This window comes from Phacochoerus africanus, chromosome 2 (genome assembly GCF_016906955.1).
Source record: "Phacochoerus africanus isolate WHEZ1 chromosome 2, ROS_Pafr_v1, whole genome shotgun sequence".
NCBI classification, from domain to species: Eukaryota; Metazoa; Chordata; class Mammalia; order Artiodactyla; family Suidae; genus Phacochoerus; species Phacochoerus africanus.
In genome coordinates, this window is record NC_062545.1 from 146,123,617 (window position 1) to 146,148,532 (window position 24,916).

Sequence of the window (24,916 nt, forward strand, 5' to 3'; positions counted from 1 at the left end):
AAGTGGTATTTGTATCACAAGCAAATTACCTATGTATATTCGAATCTCTTTCTGAATCTTCTGTTCTGCTCCATTGTTTGGTTTATTTGTGTACCTACCTGTACCATACTGCTTTAATAATTGATATTTTGTCATATAATTTTTAGTATATGGTAAAAATAGCTCTTTTGTGTTATTCTTGTTTTTTCTTTTTGGTTGCTCCTGAAGCATGTGGAAGTTCCCAGGCCAGGGATCACCCCATGCAACAGCTGTAGCCAGAGCCTCAGCAGTGACAACATGAATCCTAAATCTGCTGAGCAAGTGAACTTCTCTTTTATTCCTTTTTTTTTTTTTTTTTTGTGGGGCCATACCCAAGGCATAAGAAAGTTCCCAGACTAGGGGTTGAATTGGAGATGCAGCTTCTGGCCTACGCCACAGCCACAGCAACACCAGATCTGAGCCACATCTGCGACCCACACCACAGCTCAAGGCAAAGCCAGATCCTTAACCCACTGAGCGAGGCCAGGGATCAAACCCACATCCTCATGGATACTAGTCAGGTTCATTTCCACTTCGCCACAGCAGGAACTCCTCCCCTTTTATTCTTAATAGTTAGTTGCTGAGGGGAAATTTTTTAAAAATGAGCACTGAACATTGGGAGTAGAGGTTAGTATTGGAGACACACAACACAGGGCTGGTAAAAATGACAAGGGTTGGAGCTGCCTAGTGGTTCAGCAGGTTACAGATCCAGCATTGTCAGGGTTTGATCCCTGGCCCCAGAATTTCTGCATGCCACAGGCTCTGCCAAAAAAAATTACAAGGGTTTCTGTCTATAGGCTGGCCCTGCTTTTGTTATCTAGACTCAGCCAAATTAAGTCTTTCTTTCATGAGAAAGAAAAGACACATTTATCTTCCAATTCTTTGTCCATATATTCACATTTACAGCTAAGTTATTTCCGTATAAAATATTTTGGGGCTACTTCACTAGAGGTACCATTATATTTTATTTATTTATACCATTAAATTTTACTTTAAAAATTGATCTGCTTCAAAACTCAGTGTAATATCTTCCCTTTTAAATTCAGGATTCCACACAATACTGCTTGCTACTCATCTAGAAAATTTTGGTGGATGTTCTTAAATTCGTCATTGTCAAAGTTCCTACTGTGGTGCAACAGGATTGGTGGCGTCTCTGGAGTGCCAGGACACAAATTCCAATCCCTGGCCCTGCACAGTGGGTTAAGTATCTGGCATTGCCACAGCTGCCTCATAGGTCACAATTGCAGTTTGGATTTGATCCCTGGCCCAGGAACTCCATATCTTGCAGGTCAGACAAAAAAGGGGGAGAAAAAAAAATCTCATCATCTGCAATTCTACCAATACACCAAACCAAGTAATCCATAGAACATCAGAGGAGAGATAGCTGCATTCCAGAGCTGCTAGATTACTGAATAATGCTGAAGGTCATAATTTAAAAATTGTACCCATACTGGGAAAATTGTCAAGAGCTGCCATAGCTTGAAAATTCACTTTGCTTGTTACCTAGGTTATCATGGGGATTCTTCTCCCCCCCACCATCTTGTTTTTGGAATTTCGCACATCTGATGATTTCTCATATCAAACATCCAAGGAAAACGAAGACGGCAAAGAAAAAGAAGAGGAGAATATGGTCAGTGACACCCTTTCTCGTAAAAGTATCCATTTCCTCTCATTTTCAAAATGGTTGTGATTTCTCTTGCCATGAATTTAGAAATTGCAGTCACTGGGGACATTTTGATCATCTATTATTTCAGAAGGTGCCAGTCTGTTAAATATTGGGTGGGGCAGGTTGCCCTGCCCGCCTGGCAGTTGCTTGCCATGTGCTGTGCTCTTTTTCTAGGACACAAATGCAGATGCTGGCTCCAGAAAAGGGGATGAGGAGAATGAACAAAAAAAGCAAAGAAGCGTCCCCATTGGGACCAAGATCTGTGAATTCTACAACGCTCCCATCGTCAAGTTCTGGTTTTACACAGTAAGGCCTCCCCTTAGCATTTGCCATTTAGCATGTTTTGACATTTAGATCTGTTAGAGTCGGGAAAAATGTCATGGGCTTGAAAAAGTGTTTGTTTGTTTGTTTGTTTTAATCACTGATTTAAAATGAATTACATGGGAGTTCCCTGGTGGCCTAGCAGTTAAGGATACCAAGTTGTCACTGCTACAGCTCCAGGTCACTGCGGTGGTGCCGATTCGATCCCTGGCCGGAGAACTTCCGCATGCTACAGGGTGTGGCAAAAAAAAAAATAATAATTTCAGATTTCCTGCTGTGGTGCAACAGGATCAGCAGCATCTCTGCAGCACCAGGACACAGGTTCAATCCTGGCTATCACAGTGAGTTAAAGGACCTGGCATTGCCATAGCTATGACGTAGGTCACGACTGCAGCTTAGATCGGGATCCCTGGCCCAGGAACTCCATACACCTCAGGGAGGCCAAAAAAAAAAAAAAATGAAAACACACACTCACAAAGAATTATGAAAACAAAGCTGGGACTAACACAGATCTTCAGCTAAAATTGGATCTAGACCAATATCTTGCCATGTGTTTAAATGTATGCAGAAAAAATGGCCATCCTAGTCCCAAAGACATCATTTCATAAAGCAAAATAGTCACACTTGCTTAAGATGAAGGATTTTGCAGATTTCTTTAGTAACATAAACTTAGGGAAACATGGTTTCATTTAACAATGAACAAAGATGACCGGGGATGCAGAGAGCAAGGCCTACACCAAATCCACAGCAACGCCAGATCCGAGCCTCGTCTGCGACCTACACCACAGCAATGCCGGATCCTTAACCCACTGAGCGAGGCCAGGGATCAAACCCGCAACCTCACAGTTCCTAGTCGGATTTGTTTCTGCTGCGCCTGGACGAGAACTCCCAGATGCAGCTTCTTATGGGAAAAACATTGCATTTTGGTGCTTTTTTCCAGCTCATGTGATCCGACACTGTTACGGTTTCTGCCTTTCAGATATCCTACCTGGGTTACCTACTGCTGTTCAATTACGTCATCCTGGTGCGGATGGAGCGCTGGCCCTGCCTCCAGGAGTGGATCGTCATCTCCTACATCCTGAGCCTGGCCTTGGAGAAAATTCGGGAGGTGATGCTCCCAAGGCCTGTCCTAGCCCCACCAACCGTTGACTTCAATTCCAGTGTAGCTCCTTATTGCAAAAACATGTCGTGTAGATCCCAAGTGCCATGGAACTTTTCTTTCAAGGTGTCCCAATCCCAAGTGGATTCCATGCCCTTCCATGCCTTCTGCTTCCAACTGAATTTAAACTTGGAGATCAAAATGTGAGGCAAAGAAAATGACGTTTAGTCATTACAAAAGCAAGTCTGAGTGCCTATAAAAGTGGCAGGAAATGTTCCCAATGACTCGAACGGGGTACACATATTGGCTGTTTTCTGGGAGTTGAAAGTAAATGGGCAGACATAGGAAGTGACACTTTTCCTTTAATTTAGGACTGTGGACCACACTGTTCTAGCTGAGCCTCCCTACACCTGTGCAGGTGGTTTCTTAAAAGAGGGCTCTGGAAAGAGCAGAGAGAAGGAGCAGGATGGATAGGCTAGGAGAGAGGACAGGGCTAAGCAAGGTGTGGCTTTGGTGGAATCTGGCCCTGGCCTCATCTTGCAGGGGACTCTGAGTGTACTTAATACCTTAGAGTCTGTCCCTCTTTGATCAAAGGAAGCAGAGTTTTGTACCCACATCAGCCAGCCACAGGCACCTCTGGAAAAGGCCCTCCTATTACAGGTGGGGGCAGAAAGGCAAGGCGGGGTCTGCAGCAGATAGGGTCTGGGCCACCCACCGGGTAAAAGCTCCCAGGTCATCTGCTGCAAACAACGGAAACAGGATTTTCAACTAAGTGTCCAAAAAAGAACTACACCATGTCATGTCACAGGGGACTTTAACATGGAACTCTAAGCAGGCAACCTCTGCAGGCAGCAGAGGAATATAGGCCAGGCACTTTTCTTTCTAATATCATCTGCACGTTTTAACACATTCTATCAGCTTATAAAGGGAAAGCTTATGTGCAAGGGAAAAAAATAACAGAAAAGCACACAGGGGAATTTCATATTCTTTCTCCAGCTGACAGAAAACCAATATTATTAGTTTGCAATCATTACTGACCCTTTCACTGAACTTCTTCCCAGTAAAGCTAATCTGATGATGTCAGTATAATGAGAGCCAGGAAAACCAAGAGTGCCAAATCTACAATGTGACAACCCAACTCCTACCATCTCCAGTGCCACTGTGGTCTTAGTGGGCGTCAGCCATATGTAAGACACTGTTCTTTACCCTCAAAGGGCTCCCCCACCAGTGACAGGGAGGGAGCAGCCATCAGCCAGAGTACTTGAATTGTTAAACTAGTGAATGCCTTTTGTGTTGGGCAATAAATAGCCCCCACTCCACCCCACCCCCAGAGTCCCCAGGACCTACCAGAGTCTCTATAACTAAAGGGGCACCACCTTTAAAGGCCCCCACTCAAGTGCACACCATAGCTGCATCCTCGGGGCTTGCTCTGTGTGTGCCCACACGTGCTGCTTGTCACATATTTTCAATTTTACTCAGAGGAAGTGTCCTTTTAATCAGTGGTGATCTTGAAAGGATAATAGCTCAAGTAGGAGAAAATCAAGTTCAACTTTCCTGTCACTTCTCCTCTCTGAGTTACAAAGGAATTTTGGCAAACATTTCCTATCTCAATTCTGCCATCCCCTCTGAGCGGATTGTCCCCTCTGTGGGACCACACAGGTTTATCTCTACTCTAGAGTTTTCCTCCTGGACTAACTCCAGAACATGGGCTCCCAGGCACGTGTCCAGGGAATTAGAAAAGAAGTCAAAAGGCAGCTTCTTTAATTACAGCCAGAGGGACATAATTTAGAAGGCATTTCCTGAGAGTCTGTGAAACACCGAATCTAGAATACAGAGGATTCTGTGGCATTTCCCTTTCTAGATATCTTTTGCTGCCTGAAGTGATTAGTGCTTGGAAGTCTTCAGCAGGAAAGGGGACAGATGCCCTGGAATGCTGCTCCAAGTCCCATCATCCCAAGATTCCAAGAAGACGAGGCTCGCAATACCGAGCTCCCCTGTTTTTTGTTCTTCGGCGTTTCTTTTTCAGATCCTCATGTCAGAACCGGGTAAACTCAGCCAGAAAATAAAAGTCTGGCTTCAGGAGTACTGGAACATCACAGACCTCGTGGCCATTTCCATGTTCATGATTGGAGCCATCCTTCGCCTACAGAAGCAGCCTTACATGGGCTATGGCCGTGTGATCTACTGTGTGGATATCATCTTCTGGTACATCCGTGTCCTGGACATCTTTGGTGTCAACAAGTATCTGGGGCCATACGTGATGATGATCGGAAAGATGGTTAGTGCCGACCCCACTTGAGTGACTGGAGACACCAGGGCTGTGGTCAGGACTGGAAGCCAGATCTGTTACATTTCATTTGATCTTTCCTTTGCAGCTGGTTTCTCACAAGTAATGTTCTTTGCTTTAAGAGACATAGTTCTCCTACATATTGACAATTAAATCCAGTTGACAAACATGAGTTGAGGGCCTACTTTATACGTACGTATTTCCGGCAATGACCTGATGGATAACCTCCTAACATGCAATGGAAGCTAGAGGCAGAGGGAACCCAGAGTCACTCCCCCGCCCCCCACTCCAGACAGTCTTCAGCCTATGAGCTCTGATCTGGAGTGAATACAGGCAACTTATATGATTCCGTCAAGACAAATCCATGACAACATTAGCCCCAAAACTGGCCGTAGAATATAAAACTAAAAATGAGCCAGCAGGTCATCCTTATCTCACCTAAAATAGCCTGAGTGTTAAGACTGGTCCCAGAAGAAAGGAAGACTTATAAGCTTAGGAATAACTCTTTATAAGGCAAGTAGTTTTGAGGCAAAGGGATATATGGTTTAGCTGATCCCAGCAAAGGCCCTCATCTTCAGAGATGTTCAAAATTGGGAATTATGCAAGTTCAGTCTCTACAGTAACCTGAACATTGCTCATTGTATCTACTCGCTGTCTGTATAAGGAATGAATAAATATCTGTACATACTCTCAACTCATTACCTCCTTAGATGTCTCCCCCTCTTTTCTCCTTAGTTTCCCCTACAAATTCCTCTAGTATCCCATATGTTTTCTTTCTCCATTTGCAGTTGTAGTTATTAGAGGAATTTGTTTATAGGTAGCAAATAGAGGAGAAGAAAGATCGAGAGCAGGAGAGGGAAGGGCACTGTTCTAGAATAAGGTGTATGCATTGCATGGAGTATAAGGACCAGTGGCCCAAGGATGGGATGGAGAGAGGGAAACAAGCTTCCTTAACTCTAATTAAGCATTTATGAACTCTTTGGGGAGCACAATATAACAGATCAGATGAACTTGCTCCATGAATTAAGCCAGTGAGGGACCTGGAGTTCCCTAGTGGCTTGGCAGGTTAAGGATTCAGCATTGTCACTGCTATGGCTCCAATTGCTACTGTATCTCATGTTCGATCCCTGGCCCCAGAATTTCCACATGTCGTGGGCACAGGAAAAAAAAAAAAAAAAAGACATTGAGAGACCCATTTCCTCTCTCCCCAGATGATTGACATGCTATATTTTGTGGTCATTATGCTGGTTGTGCTGATGAGTTTCGGAGTTGCACGTCAAGCCATTTTGCATCCAGATGAGGAGCCGTCTTGGAAACTGGCCCGAAACATCTTCTACATGCCCTACTGGATGATCTACGGGGAGGTGTTTGCAGACCAGATAGACCGTAAGAATAGAATTCATAGTAAGATTCTCTTCCCTGCTTCCCGAGGCAGATGATCAGTTCCAAATTAATGGAAGAGCCCATGTTACTTTGGGAATAAAGCATTTTTTTAATTCTGCCTTAGGCATCAAATTATTTTATGAAGAAATAAGTAATAAGTACATATTACAAAATATAGATTTTGGAAGCATCAGTCATCTCTTCTACTCTGAGAACCACTAACTAGAGCTCCGAGTCTCACATCACTTTAGCACATCCCGCCGCATGAATGTAATTCTGAAGCCAAATCCTAATTTATCTTTCTGCCCCAAGATCGAGCTGGTAGTGTTGTTTCAGGCGAATGAGACAGTGAGCATGATGAGGGTGATCGGTGCCTCATATCATTATCCAAGCTTCACAGCCCATTTTCTACACGCTATCAATTTCCCCTTCACTCCTGGAGTGCTATTTTTGCACTATCAACAGTAATCTAGATATTGGCAGAGGAAATGTGCTGCAATCCTGCATGGATTTCTGAGGAAAGCAGGCTCCAGCTCTCTCCAGGGTGAGCTGGTGGGTCACATTATTTCTTGTGTGAGAAGAAAAGTTCACATCATCTCACTATCTCTTATGTGGGGGAAAAAAATCAAATGCTTGTGTACTATTTCACCTGGACAGTATGTCCCCACTAGGCAAGACTGAATAACCAGTTCACACAATGCCTTCCACCTACTAGCTTTCATCATGTGATTCAGAACGCATTCTTATCATGGGTATCTCAAGGTCAATTAGTGACTGTGTTTGTAGCTTGGGAAACCAGAACATAAAAATCTAATTTGGTTTGAGAAGAATATTAGCTTAGGTAAAACACACACAAATGCTGAAAGTCCTGGGATCCAGACAGAAGTTGTAGTATTTTTTTAAATTAAATTGGGAGAAGATAAAGAGGCTATTTTCAGTAACACCAGGAAGTGTAGGTTTTCAATTCTTGGTCTGGCCATTTTATAATAACTTTGTATTTATTTATGCTTATGAGGTATTTGTGTTGGGATACAGGGAATGCTATATTGGTTAATCTACATGTTAAAATGATCATCTGCCAGTAGCCTCTTTCTTTTTCACAGTTTTTTAAAACTAGTGAGCTTTTGCTATTGCTTATGACATATAATAAAATAAATATCCATGAAATATATAAATATATATTTCTTCAAATTAATAATATGTACAATACTTCTAGATCACTGTTTCTAAGCAAGAATCTGTAGTTCCCAAGCTTGAACACGTTGCATTTCTTGACAGCAGAACAGTTCTTGTGTTGTTCATCATTTATTTGGCTTTTCGCTAAACTGTCTTACTTTCTTTTTTTCCCCTCCTGTCGAAACTAAAAAAACATAAAATGCTGCTTTCCATCATGATGTAGTCTACGCCATGGAAATTAATCGTAAGTTTACACACAACTGATGACTCTTGTCCATGAAATGTGTGTATTAATTAGTCTGTTCCTCTGCAAATTACCAGTAGTCCCCTACTAGTTTCAGATATTTCTCTTGTTTTCCGATATCAATACTTTTTTAAAAGGTAAGGAAGTAAAAAGTAAGTAACTTTTAAATACATAGAGATTACTTCACTAATGATGTGAGGATCATCCTATTTTTTCTTCAGAAAATATGTTCCCATATGATCAAAGTGACATTGCAGAGGAGCAGAGAGAGAAAAGATTATTTTCTTCCATCATAACTCCAGAATAGTTGATTAATAGATTTGAGGCTAGAGGGGGTCACTGTAAAATTATTTTCAAAGTTAATGTACAAATGACCAAGAAGACAATATAAGCGCATTTTAAATAATTAGAAGATATAATAAGTTTTGAATGGATAGTCATAAAGAAACCATAAAGATAGATGTGTATGCCTAAAGATTACAAACGTTTTTTTTTTTCCTTTTTGGCTGCCTCTTGGCATATGAATTTTCCAGGCCAAGGATCAGATCTGAGCCACAATTTCGACCTAAGCTGCAGCTGCGGCATCACTGGATCCTTAAACCACCACTCTAAGCCAGGGTTCGAACCTGCGTCCGAGCACTCCCAAGACACTGCTGATCCCGTTGTGCCACAGTGGGAACTAAGAACTTCTGTATATGAAAAACACAACAAAGAAATGAGAAAATGTTTACAAATATGACAAGAATGACTATCTCCGAGTGTAGAAATGAGTTTTATATCACCTCTGTATGAGTTGATATTTTTCACATGGAAAATTATTGTTTACGAAATCAGAAAAAAACATATTAAAAAAGAAACAGGGGCATTCCTACTGTAGTGCAATGGGTTAAGAATCTGACTGCAGGAGTTACCATTGTGGCTCAGTGGTAATGAACCTGATTAGTATCCATAAGGATGCAGGTTCAACCCCTGGCCTTGCTCAGTGGGTTAAGGATCCGGTGTTGCCTTGAGCTGTGGTGTAGGTCACCAGTGCGGTTCAGATCTGGTTGCTGTGGCTGTGGTGTAGGCCAGCAGCTGCAGCTCCAATCCAACCCCTAGCCTGGGAACCTCCTTATGCCACAGGTTCGGTCCTAAAAGAAAGCAAAAAAGAAAAGAAAAGAATCTGGCTGTAGAGGTATGGGTCACTGCGGAGTTGTGCCTTCTATTCCCAGTCTCGTGCAGTGGATTAAAGGGTCCAGCACTGCACAGCTGCAGCGTAGGTCACAGCTGGGGCTCAGATTCAATCCCTGGCCCAGGAATTTCCATACGCCACAGGTGTGACCTAAAAAACAGAAAGAAAAAAAAAAAAAGAAACAAATCCTTTAAAAGTGTGTGTAAGTTATTTATTCTTTTCATTCTATGCAAAAGTCAAGCCCAAAAAGACCAACTTCTATTTCAGCTCCTTGTGGTGACAACCAATATGACGAGGAGGGCAAGCGGCTCCCTCCCTGCATCCCGGGTGCCTGGCTCACACCAGCCATCATGGCATGCTACCTGCTGGTGGCCAACATCCTGCTCGTGAACCTGCTCATCGCTGTTTTCAAGTACGTGTCACGCCTGATGACCATTTAATCTCTGAAGCCTCCTATGCTGCCCTGGATTTACACAGAATTCCACTAACAGCTTTCAAATGTGCAGAATTTTTAGTCTTTTCTGTTAAATGTAATCAGCCTTCATGTATTCATAAATCAAGACTTGACACTTTAAGGAGTTTCCCTTCATGGCTCAATGGAAACGAATCTCACTAGCATCGATGAGAACGCGGTTTCGATCCCTGGACTTGCTCAGTGGGTTAAGGAGCCAGTGTTGCTGTGAGCTGTGGTGTATGTCACAGAGGTGGCTCGGATCTGGCATTGCTGTGGCTGTGGCATAGGCTGGCAGCTACATCTCTGATTCAACCCCTCACCTGGGAACCTCCATATGCCATGGGTGCAGCCCTAAAAAACAAAACAAAAAAAGAATTGACATTTACATACATTTAAATTCAATCTTTGTTAGTATTTAGCATTTCAGCATGTGTTTTAATCTAATAAAAATATTTTCTTTCTTTCTTTTTTCTTTTTAGGGCTGCACCAACACCATATGGAAGTTACCTGGCTAGGGGTCGAATCCAAGCTGAGTCTTTGACCTACCCCACAGCTCACAGCAAAGCTGGATCCTTAACCCACTGAGTGAGGCCAGGGATCAAACCTGCATCCTCATGGATACTAGTCAGGTTTGTCACTGCTGAGCTACAACAGGAACTCCCTAAAAACATTTCCTTAGATGAACTCCTGAGATAGAGATTTATCAAGTTGAGACTTTAATTATCAGAAGAAAGCAAAGTTAATTGCATGGGCTGTAACAATCACTGTAATATAATATTAAAAGTGTTGGGGGAAAAAAAACTAAGCTTCTAAAATGAAAAATATGAGGGAAAAATCCTTCACGGAAATATAGAATCTTAGAGCTGACCAGGGCATTGGAAAGAATCTGAAAAAAAAAAAAAAAAAAAAGAAAGGATATACATTATGGAGTTCCCATCGTGGCTCAGTGGTTAACAAATCTGACTAGGAACCATGAGGTTTCGGATTCGATCCCTGGCCTAGCTCGGTGGGTTAAGGATCCAGCATTGCTGTGAGCTGTTGGTGTAGGTCGCAGATGCAGCTCAGATCCCATGTTGCTGTGGCTCTGGTGTAGGCCTCGGCTACAGCTCCAATTAGACCCCTAGTCTGGGAACCTCCATATGCCGTGGGTACAGCTCTAAAAGGACCAATAAAAAAAAAAAAAAAAAAGGAAGAATGGAAAGAATCTGGTTACACTCCTGACTTGAAAGGTGAGAAAATGAAGGTCAATAAGAGGTTAACTGGCTTTTCTAAGACCCCCATGTAGACAAAACACTTGATGAGGATTCCAACAATCCCAGGCTTACTGCCCACCCCACCCCTACCCGCCATTGGAGACTGAAAGAAGACAAAGATTCTACTTACCCAACATCCAAAATAACATACCTTCAATCAAAATGCTGGGTCAAAATTAATCAATTCACTTCCCCAAAAATATAGTCAACAAGTTGTTTGAATTTAAAGTGCTTAGTAGAATGGCTCATATATTGGAATACATGAAATAAAATTTCCTAAGCAGTCCTGAGGCTGGGGTGTGGTTTTTCCCAGAAAACAGTATGTAGCAATTTCAATACCTTAATTCTTAATTATTTATATGAGTAAATTGAATGCAGATAATCTATGTTGATAGATAAATCAAAAGATAGGGTCAGCTAGGAGGCAGTTCTAACTCCTAGCATGGCACCAAAAGGTCAATTCATTGTATATTGTCAATTCTGATTGCTCTGTAAAATCACAATCAAAAGCATTTAGTAAACTAACTAAAAATGTATTCTTTTTAAAGCAATACCTTCTTTGAAGTAAAGTCGATATCCAACCAAGTGTGGAAATTCCAGCGATACCAGCTGATAATGACCTTTCACGACCGGCCAGTGCTGCCCCCACCAATGATCATCCTAAGCCACATCTACATCATCATTATGCGTCTCAGCCGCCGTTGCAGAAAGAAAAGAGAAGGGGACCAAGATGAGCAGGATCGTGGACTGAGTATGTGTGCTTCTCTTCCGTTTCTACTCTGGGCAAGTTTTGGAAAGTGTGTTCCAATTGGATAACTGCTTAGAAATCTCCTTAAAGTATTTAAATGTGTGAAAACACAATACTCTGGTCCAACTGCTGTTCTTTGCAGAATGCTTCTCATTCTGTGTTGATCTTACTCTAGTATTGTTAATTTATTAGTAATTAATCTGCCCGAAAGTCCACTCATGAAGAGATGAGAAATCGAGAGTCTTCTCTTTCCTTTTGTCAATTTTTAAAAAATTTTATTGGGGTGTAGTTGATTTATAATATTGTATTGGTTTCAGGTTTACAGCAAAGTGAATCAGCTATACACATAAATGTACCTGTTCTTTTTTCTCCATATAGGTTATTATAGAACATGGAGTAGACTCCCCCTATACATCAAGTCCTTGTTAGTTAAGTGTTTAAAGGTTCTTGAAAATAACTTTTCTCTATAAGTCCAATGTTCATTTTAACATGTTTTAATGTGTTGCATCTAAAGAGAATGGGAAAATCATCATGTACCCTTGACCCTATCCATAAAATATATGCAAAATTTTTTCCAGAAAATCATACTTTGTTTCATTTTCTGAACATCTGTAATTTTTAAATTTAATTTTATTGGTGGATAGTTGATTTACAATGTTGTATTAGTTTCAGGTGTACAGCAAAGTGAATCAGTCACACATATAAATATATCATTCTTTTCTCCCATATAGGTTATTACAAACTATTGTTGTAATAGATTTGATTGTTATTCTTTGTAATAGATTAGATTAGATCATTTGTACTAGATTTGATAGTTATTTTTTGTAATAGATTAGGTAGACTCGATTGGCCACACCCGAAGCTTATGGAAGTTCCCAGCCCAGCGACTGAATCCAAGCCCCAGCTGCAGCAATCCTTAACCCAATGCACCAGCTGGGGATGAACCCGTGGCTAGGCACTGACCAGAGTCGCTCCAGTCAGGTCTTTATCCCACTGCACTCCCAAATATCTGGGATTTTGCTTTTTGTGTTGAAAAGTGAGCCATTTAGCCCAGGAGGAAAGATGATCACTGCGTATTAGGAGTCTGTGTGTGATAATCAAGGTACTTCTGCAAGTGATAGGGAAGGGCTGTGAAATTTGCAAAGATGCCCCTACACACTATGTGGCTGGTTTCTCAGTCTTCTCACCTGGCAACCGCTCCTGCCTTTGCACAGAGCTGTTTCTCAGCGAGGAGGAGTTGAAGCGGCTGCACGAGTTCGAGGAGCAGTGTGTCCGGGAGCACTTCCAGGAGAAGGAGGACGAGCAGCAGTCGTCCAGCGAGGAGCGCATCCGCGTCACCTGCGAGAGGTGCGCCGGGGAGTGGCCCCTGCGGGGCACCAGGCACAGGGTCAAAGGGGTGCCAGCGCCTCCTCTAAAGGAGATAAGCTCATTTAAACATTCACTCAACTTTGGCTTTTTACATGTCCCCTGCCCCCAAGGAGTGTGACAATTCCAGATGATGGTTATATATTGTGTATAGAAGTGAATGATGACATTTCTTGAAAATATTCCAGGCCCAAGCCAAACCAAACCAAACCAACAACAAAAACCCCTGACAGTTCTTACCCACCCCCAAAGTGGGAGCTTTCACAATACAATACATGGAGAGAAGAGTCAGCTGCAGGGCTGTCTATGTTACAGCTAGGGCGTTTCTCCCACCCTTGACATATGTTGTTGCCTGGCCAGTGGTGGTCTCCCCTGAGGACTGATTTCCTCATCCTGCCTTTTGCTCTTGTAGCTCCAGTACCAACACCTTCCCAGCCTCACAGAGCAGAGGTACAGGAGAGGCAAAGGTGTATGTTCCCCAGATGCCTCTAAGCTAGGGCAGGATCAGTATTTCAGACACTTTTACATGCTGGATACCTAGCTAGATCAGAATCAACCAGATGGCCATGCTTAATACATACAGAATGAATGACTGCCTGCATGCAGGAGTGGGTGAATGAGCAGATGAAGTCAGGTCAAGGAAGGACAAAAAGGATGACATTTTTGATACCTCATGGCTGTGCTTTTCCTGCAGCTGCAAAAGGCAGAGCAACCAGCCAAGGTAGCCTGGAACAATCAACCTGCCCAAAGGACATTTTTTGAATCATATAATTTTTGAGAACCTCAGTCTTTTAATAAAAGCAATCTAAGCTTGTTAAGGAGCATGAGAATTGATGAAATAGTATTCAAAGAGTTTAACCAACAATGCTTATAGAAGGGTGAGCCAGTGAGGAAGGGTGGTAAAGGGAATTCTGGAATATCATTCTATCCCAGGGTCCTCAGCATTGACATTTTCTGCTATCATGGGTGTCACATCTGATATACTTGTGTATACTAAGAGACAGAAAAACATGGTAGGACTTCAAAAGAATATTTCAGCGCGTGATTCCCAATCAGGACTCCCAGCAATTACAACAGAATTCACGATGTACGTTGAAGTCCCCTTGGTGAATATTCAGGCCAGTGCCCCTGCCTCAGCCTGCAGAAGGGACAATGCCCCTGGAAGCTGCAGGGCTGTGCTCCCTTTCTCCTCCTAGACCTAGTCACCTTGTAATCCTACCAGCCAAACTCAAGGGTTAGCTGCACCAACATTTGGCCTTCATAAGGTACATTTCTTTTCTTCCTTCTTTCCTTTCTTTCTTTTCTTTTTTTAGGGCTGTATTTGCAGCATATGGAAATTCCCAGGCTAGGGGTTGAATCAGAGCTGCAGCTGCCAGCCACAGCCACAGCAACTTGAAATCCAAGCTGTATCTGTGACCTACACCACAGCTCATGGCAATGCTGGATCCTTAACCCACTGAGTGAGGCCAGGGATTGAACCCATATCCTCATGGATACTAGTTGGATTCGTAACCTGCTGAGCCACAATGGGAACTCCAATAAGACACATTTTCAATAAAACTTTGAAAGCTTCTTTGCTATTTTGCTAGTAATTACTAATCTTTCAAGATATAAAAATGATTTCTTTATGAGAAAGGTAAGGTGCCTCCATCTGGATAACCTAATTTCCACTTTTTAGTTAAACATTTAACTGGAATGTCATCACAGCCAGTAATTTACCATGTGTTCTGCTTCCCTCTGCCTCCTCCCCTCCTCCCTTCCCCAGCATTGTTCAGATTTTTACCATTCTTGGACCAAGGCTCCAGGAATGTGGTTATCAGGTTGCTACCAAATTGCATTTTCCTCCTGGGGCTCTGAGAACATGTAAGAGGAACGAAAGTGTGCAGGGCAATAAAAACACCCTACTTCCCGTTTCCCTTGGCTGAGATCTCCAGGGGTGACTGGAGCACATTCCTGCCCCTCCGCTTCCCTTTGTGGATGCTTTCTTGGCTGAATCACAGGTGAAGGCCAGCAACAGAAAGAGGAGGAAGTCTGGGAGAAGGTAGATCTCCTTCATCTTTAATCAGGATAGGTGGGGAGTAAGAGAAGGTGGGAGAACAGGAAAAATTAGTTATTTCTACCTAACTGTTGGCACCAGTGATTGCCTTTTTCCTTTTTTTAAATCGAAGTGTAGTTAATTTACAATATTGTGTTAGTTTCAGGTGTACAGTTAATTTATGTTATTGTATACATCACTTTTTCAAATTCCTTTCCCTTATAGGTTATTATAAAATATTGTGTAGAGATCTCTGTGCTATCCTTAGGTCCTTGTTGTTTATCTCTTTTATATACAGTAGTGTGTATATGTTAATCTCAAACTCCTAATTATCTATTTTTTGTAGTCATTTTTTAAAAAATTATAGTTAATTTACAATGTTTTGTGTGTACAGAAAATTGGTTGAGTTTATATATATATGTATATATTCTTTATAGGTTATCATAGTGTATTAAATATAGTTCCCTGTGCTATACAGTAGGTCCTTGTTGTTTACCTCTTTTATATACAGTAATGTGTATCTGCTAATCCAAAATCTCTAGTTTATCCCCTCAACCAGTGATTACTTTTAAAATCAAATTTTTGAGTACTCAGACATCTCTGCCATTTCTTTAATCTTTATAGATTTTATTTCTTTTATTTTCTGCATCACCATTTGCCATTTGATGATTTTCCTGTTCTCCTCTCAGTTGGACCAGCCCCAGCATCATGGCACGGCAGGATCTGGTTGGGGGTGACCATCTCCAAAGGGCACTGTTTGTGTCTTTCCCTTCCTAACTCCCTATTGTCCAGGAAGCTTGCAAAATCTGGGCTGGTGATTTATAATCCACACAGGAAGTTTGTACACTTGTGCTCCTCCATGAAAGGTGCTTTGAGGGCTTATGTTAAGGAACCAAATTCATGGCTTTCCCCTATTGCTTGGAAAGGTATATATAAAATTCTAATTAATCATTTATTTTTATCACATAATTTCAACATTTTCTAAGATTCAACAGCAAGAGATTTACAATGTGGCTCAGGTTTTAGTTAACACAGCCCTGGTTGCAGCATGGCCTTTAACCCAAAGCCCTAGCCACCTGCCCACCTTAGCTGTCTCCAGGCACTGCACCCAGGCTTTTCCTCTCAAATATGGACATTCCCCCTGGGCTCACCTCCATGAGTGTCATCACTGCCGTCTTGTTCAGCAAGACACACTCTGGCAAATCATTTCCACATCTCCCTCTTCTGTACTAACAATCACCAATTTATGACTACTTCCCCTCATGAATAAATTGTGATCCACTCCCTTCTTTCCTTGTCTACACCAGTGCACAAGTACAAGCCAGCATCATTTTTCACTTGGGTTCCTACAGTTGTACCCTTAGAATTCAGTCTTCAGGATTCAGTCCTGCTCTTTTAATCTATTTTGCACTGGAGAGACTCTAACCAGCTCCTTCATCCTTGCCACCAGCTCATCTGAGAAGCCCCTCAGTGGCTCCCACAACTCCCAGGCCTACAAGGCCCTGCAATCTGTCCAACCTCACCCTGGACAGTCCACCCCTCAGGCTCAGTCTTCCATCTTACTGACCTTCTTCCTTCTCAGGGCCGTTGCTTTCTTCCTGCCACAAGGACTTTGCACATCCTCTTCCCTCTGCCTGCTCATCCTTTGACTCCCCACCCAAATGCAATTCCTTTGGAAAAACTTCCAGACTACTTCACACCTTAGACAGGGTGAGGCCCTTAGGCTCCAAGTTCCCCAAGGGCAGGGACCATGTTCAGATTCCATTTACTCTGGTTTTCCCAGAGTCTGCTCATCGCCACATAGCAGGGGCTAAATTTTTTTGGATGCATGGATGACTCAAAAGTTTATCTCCTAATCTGAATGCATATTTCTGTCCTATACTCAGTAAGTTTCCTCCTGGAATATCAAATGGGAAACCAACTCAGCTCCCTCTGGATTCAAAATCTTGGTTTTACTATTAGAGATGAGGAACAAACTCAATATGCAAGGATTCTGGCCCTGTAATTATCAGGAAGAATCCTTAAGATCAGCAACACCAAAACAAGTGTTGGTGTTGGCCTGTATTGCCTCTTTGCCTGAAAGAATAACATCAGATAACCAAGAGGGCTGGTGCAGGTAGAACATTTTATAAATAACTTCCACCAGCACAACCAAGGTAGATAGAACTGATCAACCCAAACCATCTATTCTCATCATACCAGGTTAACAACTGGTAACAATTATCGCTAACAATTGAAGCCTGAAGCCCATCTCTGTGTCTCTTGAGAATCCACTGTTGAACCCATCATTCTTTTTGTGGTTTGACATCCCCTATCACAGGTCCACAGGTTCAAGAGAAATTGAGTAGGAAAGAATCTTTTCTGAAAAAATTTTTCAGAGATTCAACTTCCTTTTTTATCAAACAATGAGAATTATGTAATCCAGTATGATTTCCTTTTTTCATGGCTTCAAGGAAGCTTAGCACCAAATTTGGCATTTAATTTTAGCAGATATTTTATTGTAGTTTTTTGGAATATGTGGTATAAATTGCCTCCTTATTTCATCTACTCTTTCATATTTTATATTCCATTTATAAAATTATTGTATATGTCTGATATTTCAAAGTATGCAGGATATAACTCATATAAAGTATACACTTTAAATGCAGTTGGTCCTATACTTAAGGAGCTATAGGTGTTAGACTAGCCAAACCTATATAGTAGGTTCTGATTCCCCTGAAACATTCTGGGCTAAGTGGTTTTTGTCATATTTCTGGATCTGGATTAAGGTTTCAGGTTTCCAGTAGGCCTGATGGGAAACCGACAATTGATCTTGAGATCTTGTTTGGTGTCCTCTTCTTGAATGACAAGGAAGAGAACAAAGACCCTAACAAGAAAGACAAGGAGAGGAGTTCCCATCGTGGCTCAGTGGTTAACAAATCCGACTAGGAACCATGAGGTTACAGGTTCAATTCATGGCCTTGCTCAGTGGGTTAAGGATCTGGCGTTGCCATGAACTGTGGTATAGATCGCAGACATGGCTCAGATCCCATGTTGCTGTGGCTCTGGCATAGGCCGGTGGCTACAGCTCCAATTAGACCCCTAGCCTGGGAACCTCCATATGAAAGAAGGAAAGAAGGAAAGAAAGGCAAGGAGAAAAATAAGATAGTATATAGAAGGAGACCTGAAAGAAAGTTCAGTCTTAGAAAGGAAGTGGTGATTCCTCTGATGTGGGGAAGGCCATCTGAAGACACACACAGGGATGGGAAAGGCTGGGCGAGAGCTCATCTGAATGTCTTAACACACTGATAAGATGCAAGGGTGCTTGGATGATGAGGAAGGAGTAGGATTAGTGTTGACATTTTAATTTGCCTAGTAAGTGACAATTGTGTTCCTTACCTTTGAGAGACAATTCAGAGATAGATGCAGATATCAGACAGAGATTTTTTAAAGATCTCTGCTTTATTAGTAATAAATGTTGGGCTAGAGGGTGTGGTTCAGTTCTTAATAAACGCACACCCCAGAATTAGGCATACCACTATTAACCCACCTTCTCTGCTAAGATGACCCAGACAAAATGAGAACCCACACTCCATGCAAGCTTCTGGCTCCCAGAGACAGAAAGAAGCACACTTGTGTTCAGGTCCCCAAACTCCAACCAGAAAACCAATTCTCCTCAGGAGCAAATAAAAGGCTGGAGAGAGGCCAGGAGCTTCATATTAATAGAAAATTCAGACACATAAGAAGAAACAGTAGGAATTGGGGGGGAGGGGACCCTCCAGCAACATCAAAGATTTGAAGCCAATAGGGAGAATCTGAGTTTGCCTTTAGGAGAAATGTGGTAGGAAAGTTGCTCCCTGAGAGATTATCTGCCCAGAATAATGGCAACCCAACTATGCTTTGTACTGGGCCAAATCTGTGTGGCTCCAGGAGACATGTTACAGCCCCAAGGTCAAGGATACAGAAAGTGAGTGATGTATGAAGCACAAGGATGGGGAGGCTGCAGGAGACCTAAGTTCCCAAGAACCAGTCAGTGCAGGTGCCATGGTGATGTCAGGATTTGCAAAGGGCAGCATAAACATACTACAGCGCCTTCAGCCACCCTTTATCCTGCCCAGCCCTGGGGTCTTAGTTGTGATCCATAAAGGCTTAGGGATTATATACTCCATTTGTTGGAAGCAAGGGAGAGAGGACCTAGGATATCAATAAGCCCTTCATTGAGTGGCCAGAGCAGAAAGTAGAACATAATAAGAAAAGACTAACGATGTAGATGATTTGGATTTCAGAAAGCAAGGCAGTTGGAGGTGAGGCCATGTTGGTGTGTATAAATGATGCAGCATGGAGGTAAAACCCCAGAGAGCATGATACTCTTTCAGTAACTACTCAGTCTTTCGCTCACTAAAAATAATGACAGAAGAGTTAAGACGTGAGTCTTGTTCTTTGTTTCTTACATATAAAAACTCTGTAAGTAAACACAGCCAGTTTCTACCCTGGATGTCCTCCCTACAATTACTAAATTTAAAAGGTAGCTTCAAAGGAAGAAGTAGATGGAAATTAAAATAGCTAAATGTAATATTTGGACTGGATGAGACAACCTTCTGATCTATAGACCTGGAATAAAATAACAGGGTAGGAGCTGTCTTAGAACTCAAGGTAGAATACCAAGGCATCTTAAAACATGGGTTTCTTCAAGTATGAACTGGACCTCGTTCTTCCACTAACATTATGTTTTTATGTTAACATTTAACTCCATCATTAAGGCAATGTTCCCATGTAATTTATGAGATGCCTTGAAGGTAAAGGGTGATCATTGCACAGGAAATGATGACTGTATATAAAACAAGTTTTAATGACTGGCTTACTGCAGAGTTCCCAAAGTCTACCTTCTGTTCTTAGCAAAGACACACAGGAGTTTTAGCCTGAGAACATAAATTTGGGCCTTATATTTAACAGATGATCTATGGAAGTCCGATGAAGTTATGCCTTACATAGGTATTCTCTTGGAGGTTACTACAAAAGTTCCACAAATTTATATAGTATGCCTTTTATTGGAATGAAGCGGAAAACTCCTCACTTACAAAGATAAACGTACACGCTCCATGTGAATCAGCAATTCTACTCTTCAGTATTTATTCTAGGCAAATGAAAACTTACTGGTTCAGCCACTATGGGAATCAGTATGGAGTTTCCTCAAAAATTAAAAATAGAGCTACCATACAATCTAGCAATCCCTCTGGGTATTTATCCAAAGGAAATGAAGAGCGTTTATCAAAGAGACACACACATATACACCCATGTTTATTGCAGCCTTATTCACAAGAGCTAAGACATGGAAACAACCTATTGTTCATCCACACCATGTAATACTACCCGTCATTAAAAAAGAACAAAAGATTAACACATGCAACAACTTGCATGAATGTCAAGAATGTCATGCTGAGAGGAGCCAGTCCTGAAAGCTTTCCTCCTGTATGATTCTATTTATTTGACATTCTTAAAAATATAAAACAATAGGGATGAAGAACTTATCGATGGTTTCTAGGATTAAGGGTGGGGGAGGGTGTGACTATAAAGGTTCAGCTCCAAGAAGTTTGGGGAGGGTAGAGTTACTCTGAATCCTGATCATGATGTTGGTTTTGGAAATTCACACACATATTAATATCCATGGACCTGTATACCAAAAGGAAAATAGTCAATTTACTGTGTGACAGTTTTATTTTATTTTATTTTATTTTATTTTATTTTATTTTATTTTGGCTCACTCACGGCAGGTGGAAGGTCCTGGACCAGGGATCAAACCTGTGCCATAGCATTGACACCAGATCCTTAACCCACTGCACCACAAGAGAACTCCTCTGTGTAATAGTTTTAAAAAGAAAACATGAGTTTTATGGTGTCTTGTCTTACATCTTTAAGCCATTTTGAGCTTATTTTTGTGTGTGGTATGAGGGTGTGTTCCAGTTTCATTAATTTGCATGTAGCTGTCCAGATTTACCAGCAATTCTTCCTGAAAAGACTGTCTTTTTCCCATTTTATGTTCTTGCTTCCTTTGTCAAAGATTAATTGACCATAGGTATCTGGGTTTATTTCTGGGTTCTCTATTCTGTTTCATTGGTCTGTATGTCTATTTTGGTACCATTACCACACTGTCTTGATTACTATAGCTTTGTAATATTGCCTGAAGTCTGGGAGAGTTATGTTTCCTGCTTGGTTTTTGTTCCTCAGGATTACTTTGACAATTCTTAGTCTTTTATGGTTTCGTATAAATTTTTGGATTGTTCTAGTTCTGTGAAAAATGTCATGGGTAATTTGATAGGGATTACATTGAATATGTGGATTGCTTTGGGGAGTATGGCCATTTTTATGATATTAATTCTTCCATATCAGAGCATGGAATATCTTTCCATTTCTTTGAGTCCTCTTTAATTTCCTCGATTAATGTTTTATAGTTCTCAGCATATAAGTCTTTCACCTCCTTGGCCAGGTTTATTCCTAGGTATTTAATTTTTGGGGTGTGGTTTTAAAAGGTATTATATTTTTATATACCTTTTCTAATATTTCCTTGTTAATGTACAGAAACACTGCTGATTTCTGAATATTAATCTTGTATCCTGCTACTTTGCTGAATTTGTTGATCAGTTTGAGTAGTTTTTATGTGGAGTCCTTAGGGTTTTCTACATATAGTATCATGTCGTCTGCATACAGTGACAATTCTACCTCTTCTTTTCCAATTTGGATACCTTTTATTTCTTTTGTTTGTCTGATTGCTGTGGCTAGGACTTCCAATACTATGTTGAATAGAAGTGGTGAGAGTGGGTATCCTTGTCTTGTTCCAGATTTTAGCAGGAAGGCTTTCAGCTTTTTTCCATTGAGTATATTTGCTGTGGGCTTGTCATAAATGGTTTTACTATGTTAAGGTATGTTCCCTCTATAACCACTTTGGTAAGAGTTTTTATGATGAATGATGTTGGATTTTGTCAAATGCTTTTTCTGCATCTATTGAGAAGAAAACATCAGCAAAACATTTTCTGACATCAACCGTACAAATATTTTCTTAGGTCAGTCTCCTAAGGCAACAGAAATAAAAGCAAAAATAAACCAATGGGACCTAATCAAACTGACAGGCTTTTTCACTGCAAAGGAAACCACACAAAAAAAAGACAACCTATGGAATGGGAAAAATAATTTCAAATAATGCAACTGACAAAGACTTAATCTCTAAAATATACAAACAACTTATACAACTCAACAGCAAAAAAACAAACAATGCAATTGAAAAATAGGCAAAAGACCTGAATAGACATTTCTCCAAAGAAGATATACAGATAGCCAACAAGCACATGAAAAAATTCTCAGCATCACTAATTATTACAGAAATGGAAACCAAAACTACAGCCAGTCAGAATGGCCATCGTCAACAATGCAACATATAACAAATGCTGGAGAGGGTGTGGAAAAAAGGGTACCCTCCTGCACTGTTGGTGGGAATATAAATTGGTACAACTACTATGGAAAACAGTATGGAGGTACCTTACAAAACTATACATAGAAGTATCATATGGCCCAGCAATCCCACTCTTGGGCATATATTGGACTTTCTTTGAGAAAGAAACATGCACTCATATGTTCATTGCAGCACTATTCACAATAGCCAAGACCTGGAAACAACCTAAATATCCATCAACAGATGAATGGATTAAGAAGATGCAGTATATATACACAATGGAATACTGCATAGTTATTAAAAAAGAACAAAATAATGCTATTTGTAGCAACATTGATGGAACTAGAGACTCATGCTAAGTAAAGTAAGTCAGAAAGACAAATACTCTATAATGTCATTTATATCTGGAATCTAATATACAGCACAAATGAACCTTTCCACAGAAAAGAAACTCAGGGACTTGGAGAACAGTCTTGTGGTTGCCAAGGGGGAGGGGGAAGAAATGGGACGGACTTGGAGTTTGGAGTTAAATGATGCGAACTATTGCATTTGGAGTGGATAAGCAAGGAGATCCTGCTGTATAGCACAGGGAACTATATATAGTCACTTGTGATGGAACAGGATGGAGGATAATGTGAGAAAAAGAACATACATATATGTATGTATGTATGACAGTGTCACTTTGCAGTATAGGAGAAATTGACAGAACACTATAAATTAACTGTAATGTAAAAAATAATAATCAAAAAAGAAAGCATGAAATTAGAAATATGACATATTAGAAATATGTCTTTTCAACAAATGTCACCTGATATCACTTATATGTGGTAGCTACAATATGACACAAATGAACATATCCACAGGGCAGAAACAGATTCATGGACATAGAGAACAAGGAGGAGGGAGTGGAAGAGGGATGGAGTGGGAGGTTGGGATTAGCAGATGCAAACTATCATATAGAATGGATAAACAACAAGGTCCTACAGTGTAACACAGGGAACTCTATTCAATGATAAACCATAATGGAAAAGCACATGAAAAAGAAAATATACATATGTAACTGAGTCCCAGAAATTGACACACCATTATAAATAAACTATGCTAAATAAAATAACTTTTTTATAAAAAGATACTTGTCTTTTAGATGAAATCAAGTTTAATGAGAAAGCCAAGCAAATCACTTTGGATGTATTTTGTTCTGGGCTGAAAATATATTTAATTCTGTGTTGAAAGGAAAGCAAAATTAAGGCACTGAAATCTGGGAAAGCTGACATCTCACATGAGCTCTGTCATAAAAGATTGACTTGTCTTAAACGTTTTCCTGCCATTTGGTGTGTAAATCGATATAGAACTCTTGTCAAATTGTTTCCTACACAGCTTATCTTCCCCATCTGAAATGGAAGTCAGTCCTTGGATTTCCACCTGTGAATGTCAAGATTTGTGAATCATGATTTAAGCATTTATGGGAAGTCACAAAATAAGCCTAGGATAGGAGACAGTTCCTCATGTGTACTTTTTGTCAATCATTTCATTTACAAGTGAGCCTAAATTTTTTTTTTCTTCTTTTTTGGCCACATCCGCAGCAGATGGACGTTCCCAGGCCAGGGATCAAATCTGAGCTGCAGCCGCGGCATAGATCACAGCTGCAGCAATGCCAGATCCTTAACCCACTGCACTGAGCAGAAGATCCAACTTGTGCCACCTCAGAGACGACACTGGATCCTTAACCTGCTATGCCATAGCAAGAACTCCAAAATTCATTTTTTTTTCTTTCTTTTTCACATACTCTAAAAGTTCAATACAAGTTCCCTTGATTGGGCACAGCCGTCTAAAATGTGCTCTCTCCACACTGTAGCATTTACGACAAGCTTGAAATAGCCGCTGACAATTTTTTTTAACCTAAACCACATCACGAAGCTTTGTTTCTTCCACAGCTTCAACTAAGGGAGTGGCCATAGTGATGAGAAATTTAAGGGACACTTTAGAAGAATCTTACACAGAGCTTGGTAACTTATTCACTGCAGCAGGGAGGGGAGGTCAGGAATTTAAGAGAAACTACGAAACTGGGTTTGAGGTTTCTTTTTTCTGTGTGAGTGGCCAGCAATGCTGTTATCTGGAGTAGGTCACACAAGGGGAACAAAATAGGCAGAGAATTATAAACGATTTGAAAGGGAAGATACTCATCTACATTTTACCAGCTTCTTTATGTTTGAATAAGTTTGTGCAGCTGCTTTATCTCTAAATGTTGTGTTTGTTAAAGGATCTCAAGTGTG

General features: G+C 41.0%; 1 protein-coding gene across 1 annotated transcript in view; it reads left to right on the forward strand.

Annotated features, from left to right (window-relative positions):
- TRPM1 (transient receptor potential cation channel subfamily M member 1) overlaps positions 1-24,916 on the forward strand; it is a 112,338-nt gene that overhangs the window by 75,876 nt on the left and 11,546 nt on the right. The window contains exons 19-27 of the mRNA XM_047769204.1: positions 1,526-1,648; positions 1,859-1,990; positions 2,985-3,113; positions 5,131-5,382; positions 6,603-6,777; positions 8,174-8,194; positions 9,633-9,777; positions 11,621-11,823; positions 13,035-13,167. Coding sequence (XP_047625160.1) covers positions 1,526-1,648; positions 1,859-1,990; positions 2,985-3,113; positions 5,131-5,382; positions 6,603-6,777; positions 8,174-8,194; positions 9,633-9,777; positions 11,621-11,823; positions 13,035-13,167 — 1,313 coding nt within the window. The remainder of the gene's footprint in view (positions 1-1,525; positions 1,649-1,858; positions 1,991-2,984; positions 3,114-5,130; positions 5,383-6,602; positions 6,778-8,173; positions 8,195-9,632; positions 9,778-11,620; positions 11,824-13,034; positions 13,168-24,916) is intronic.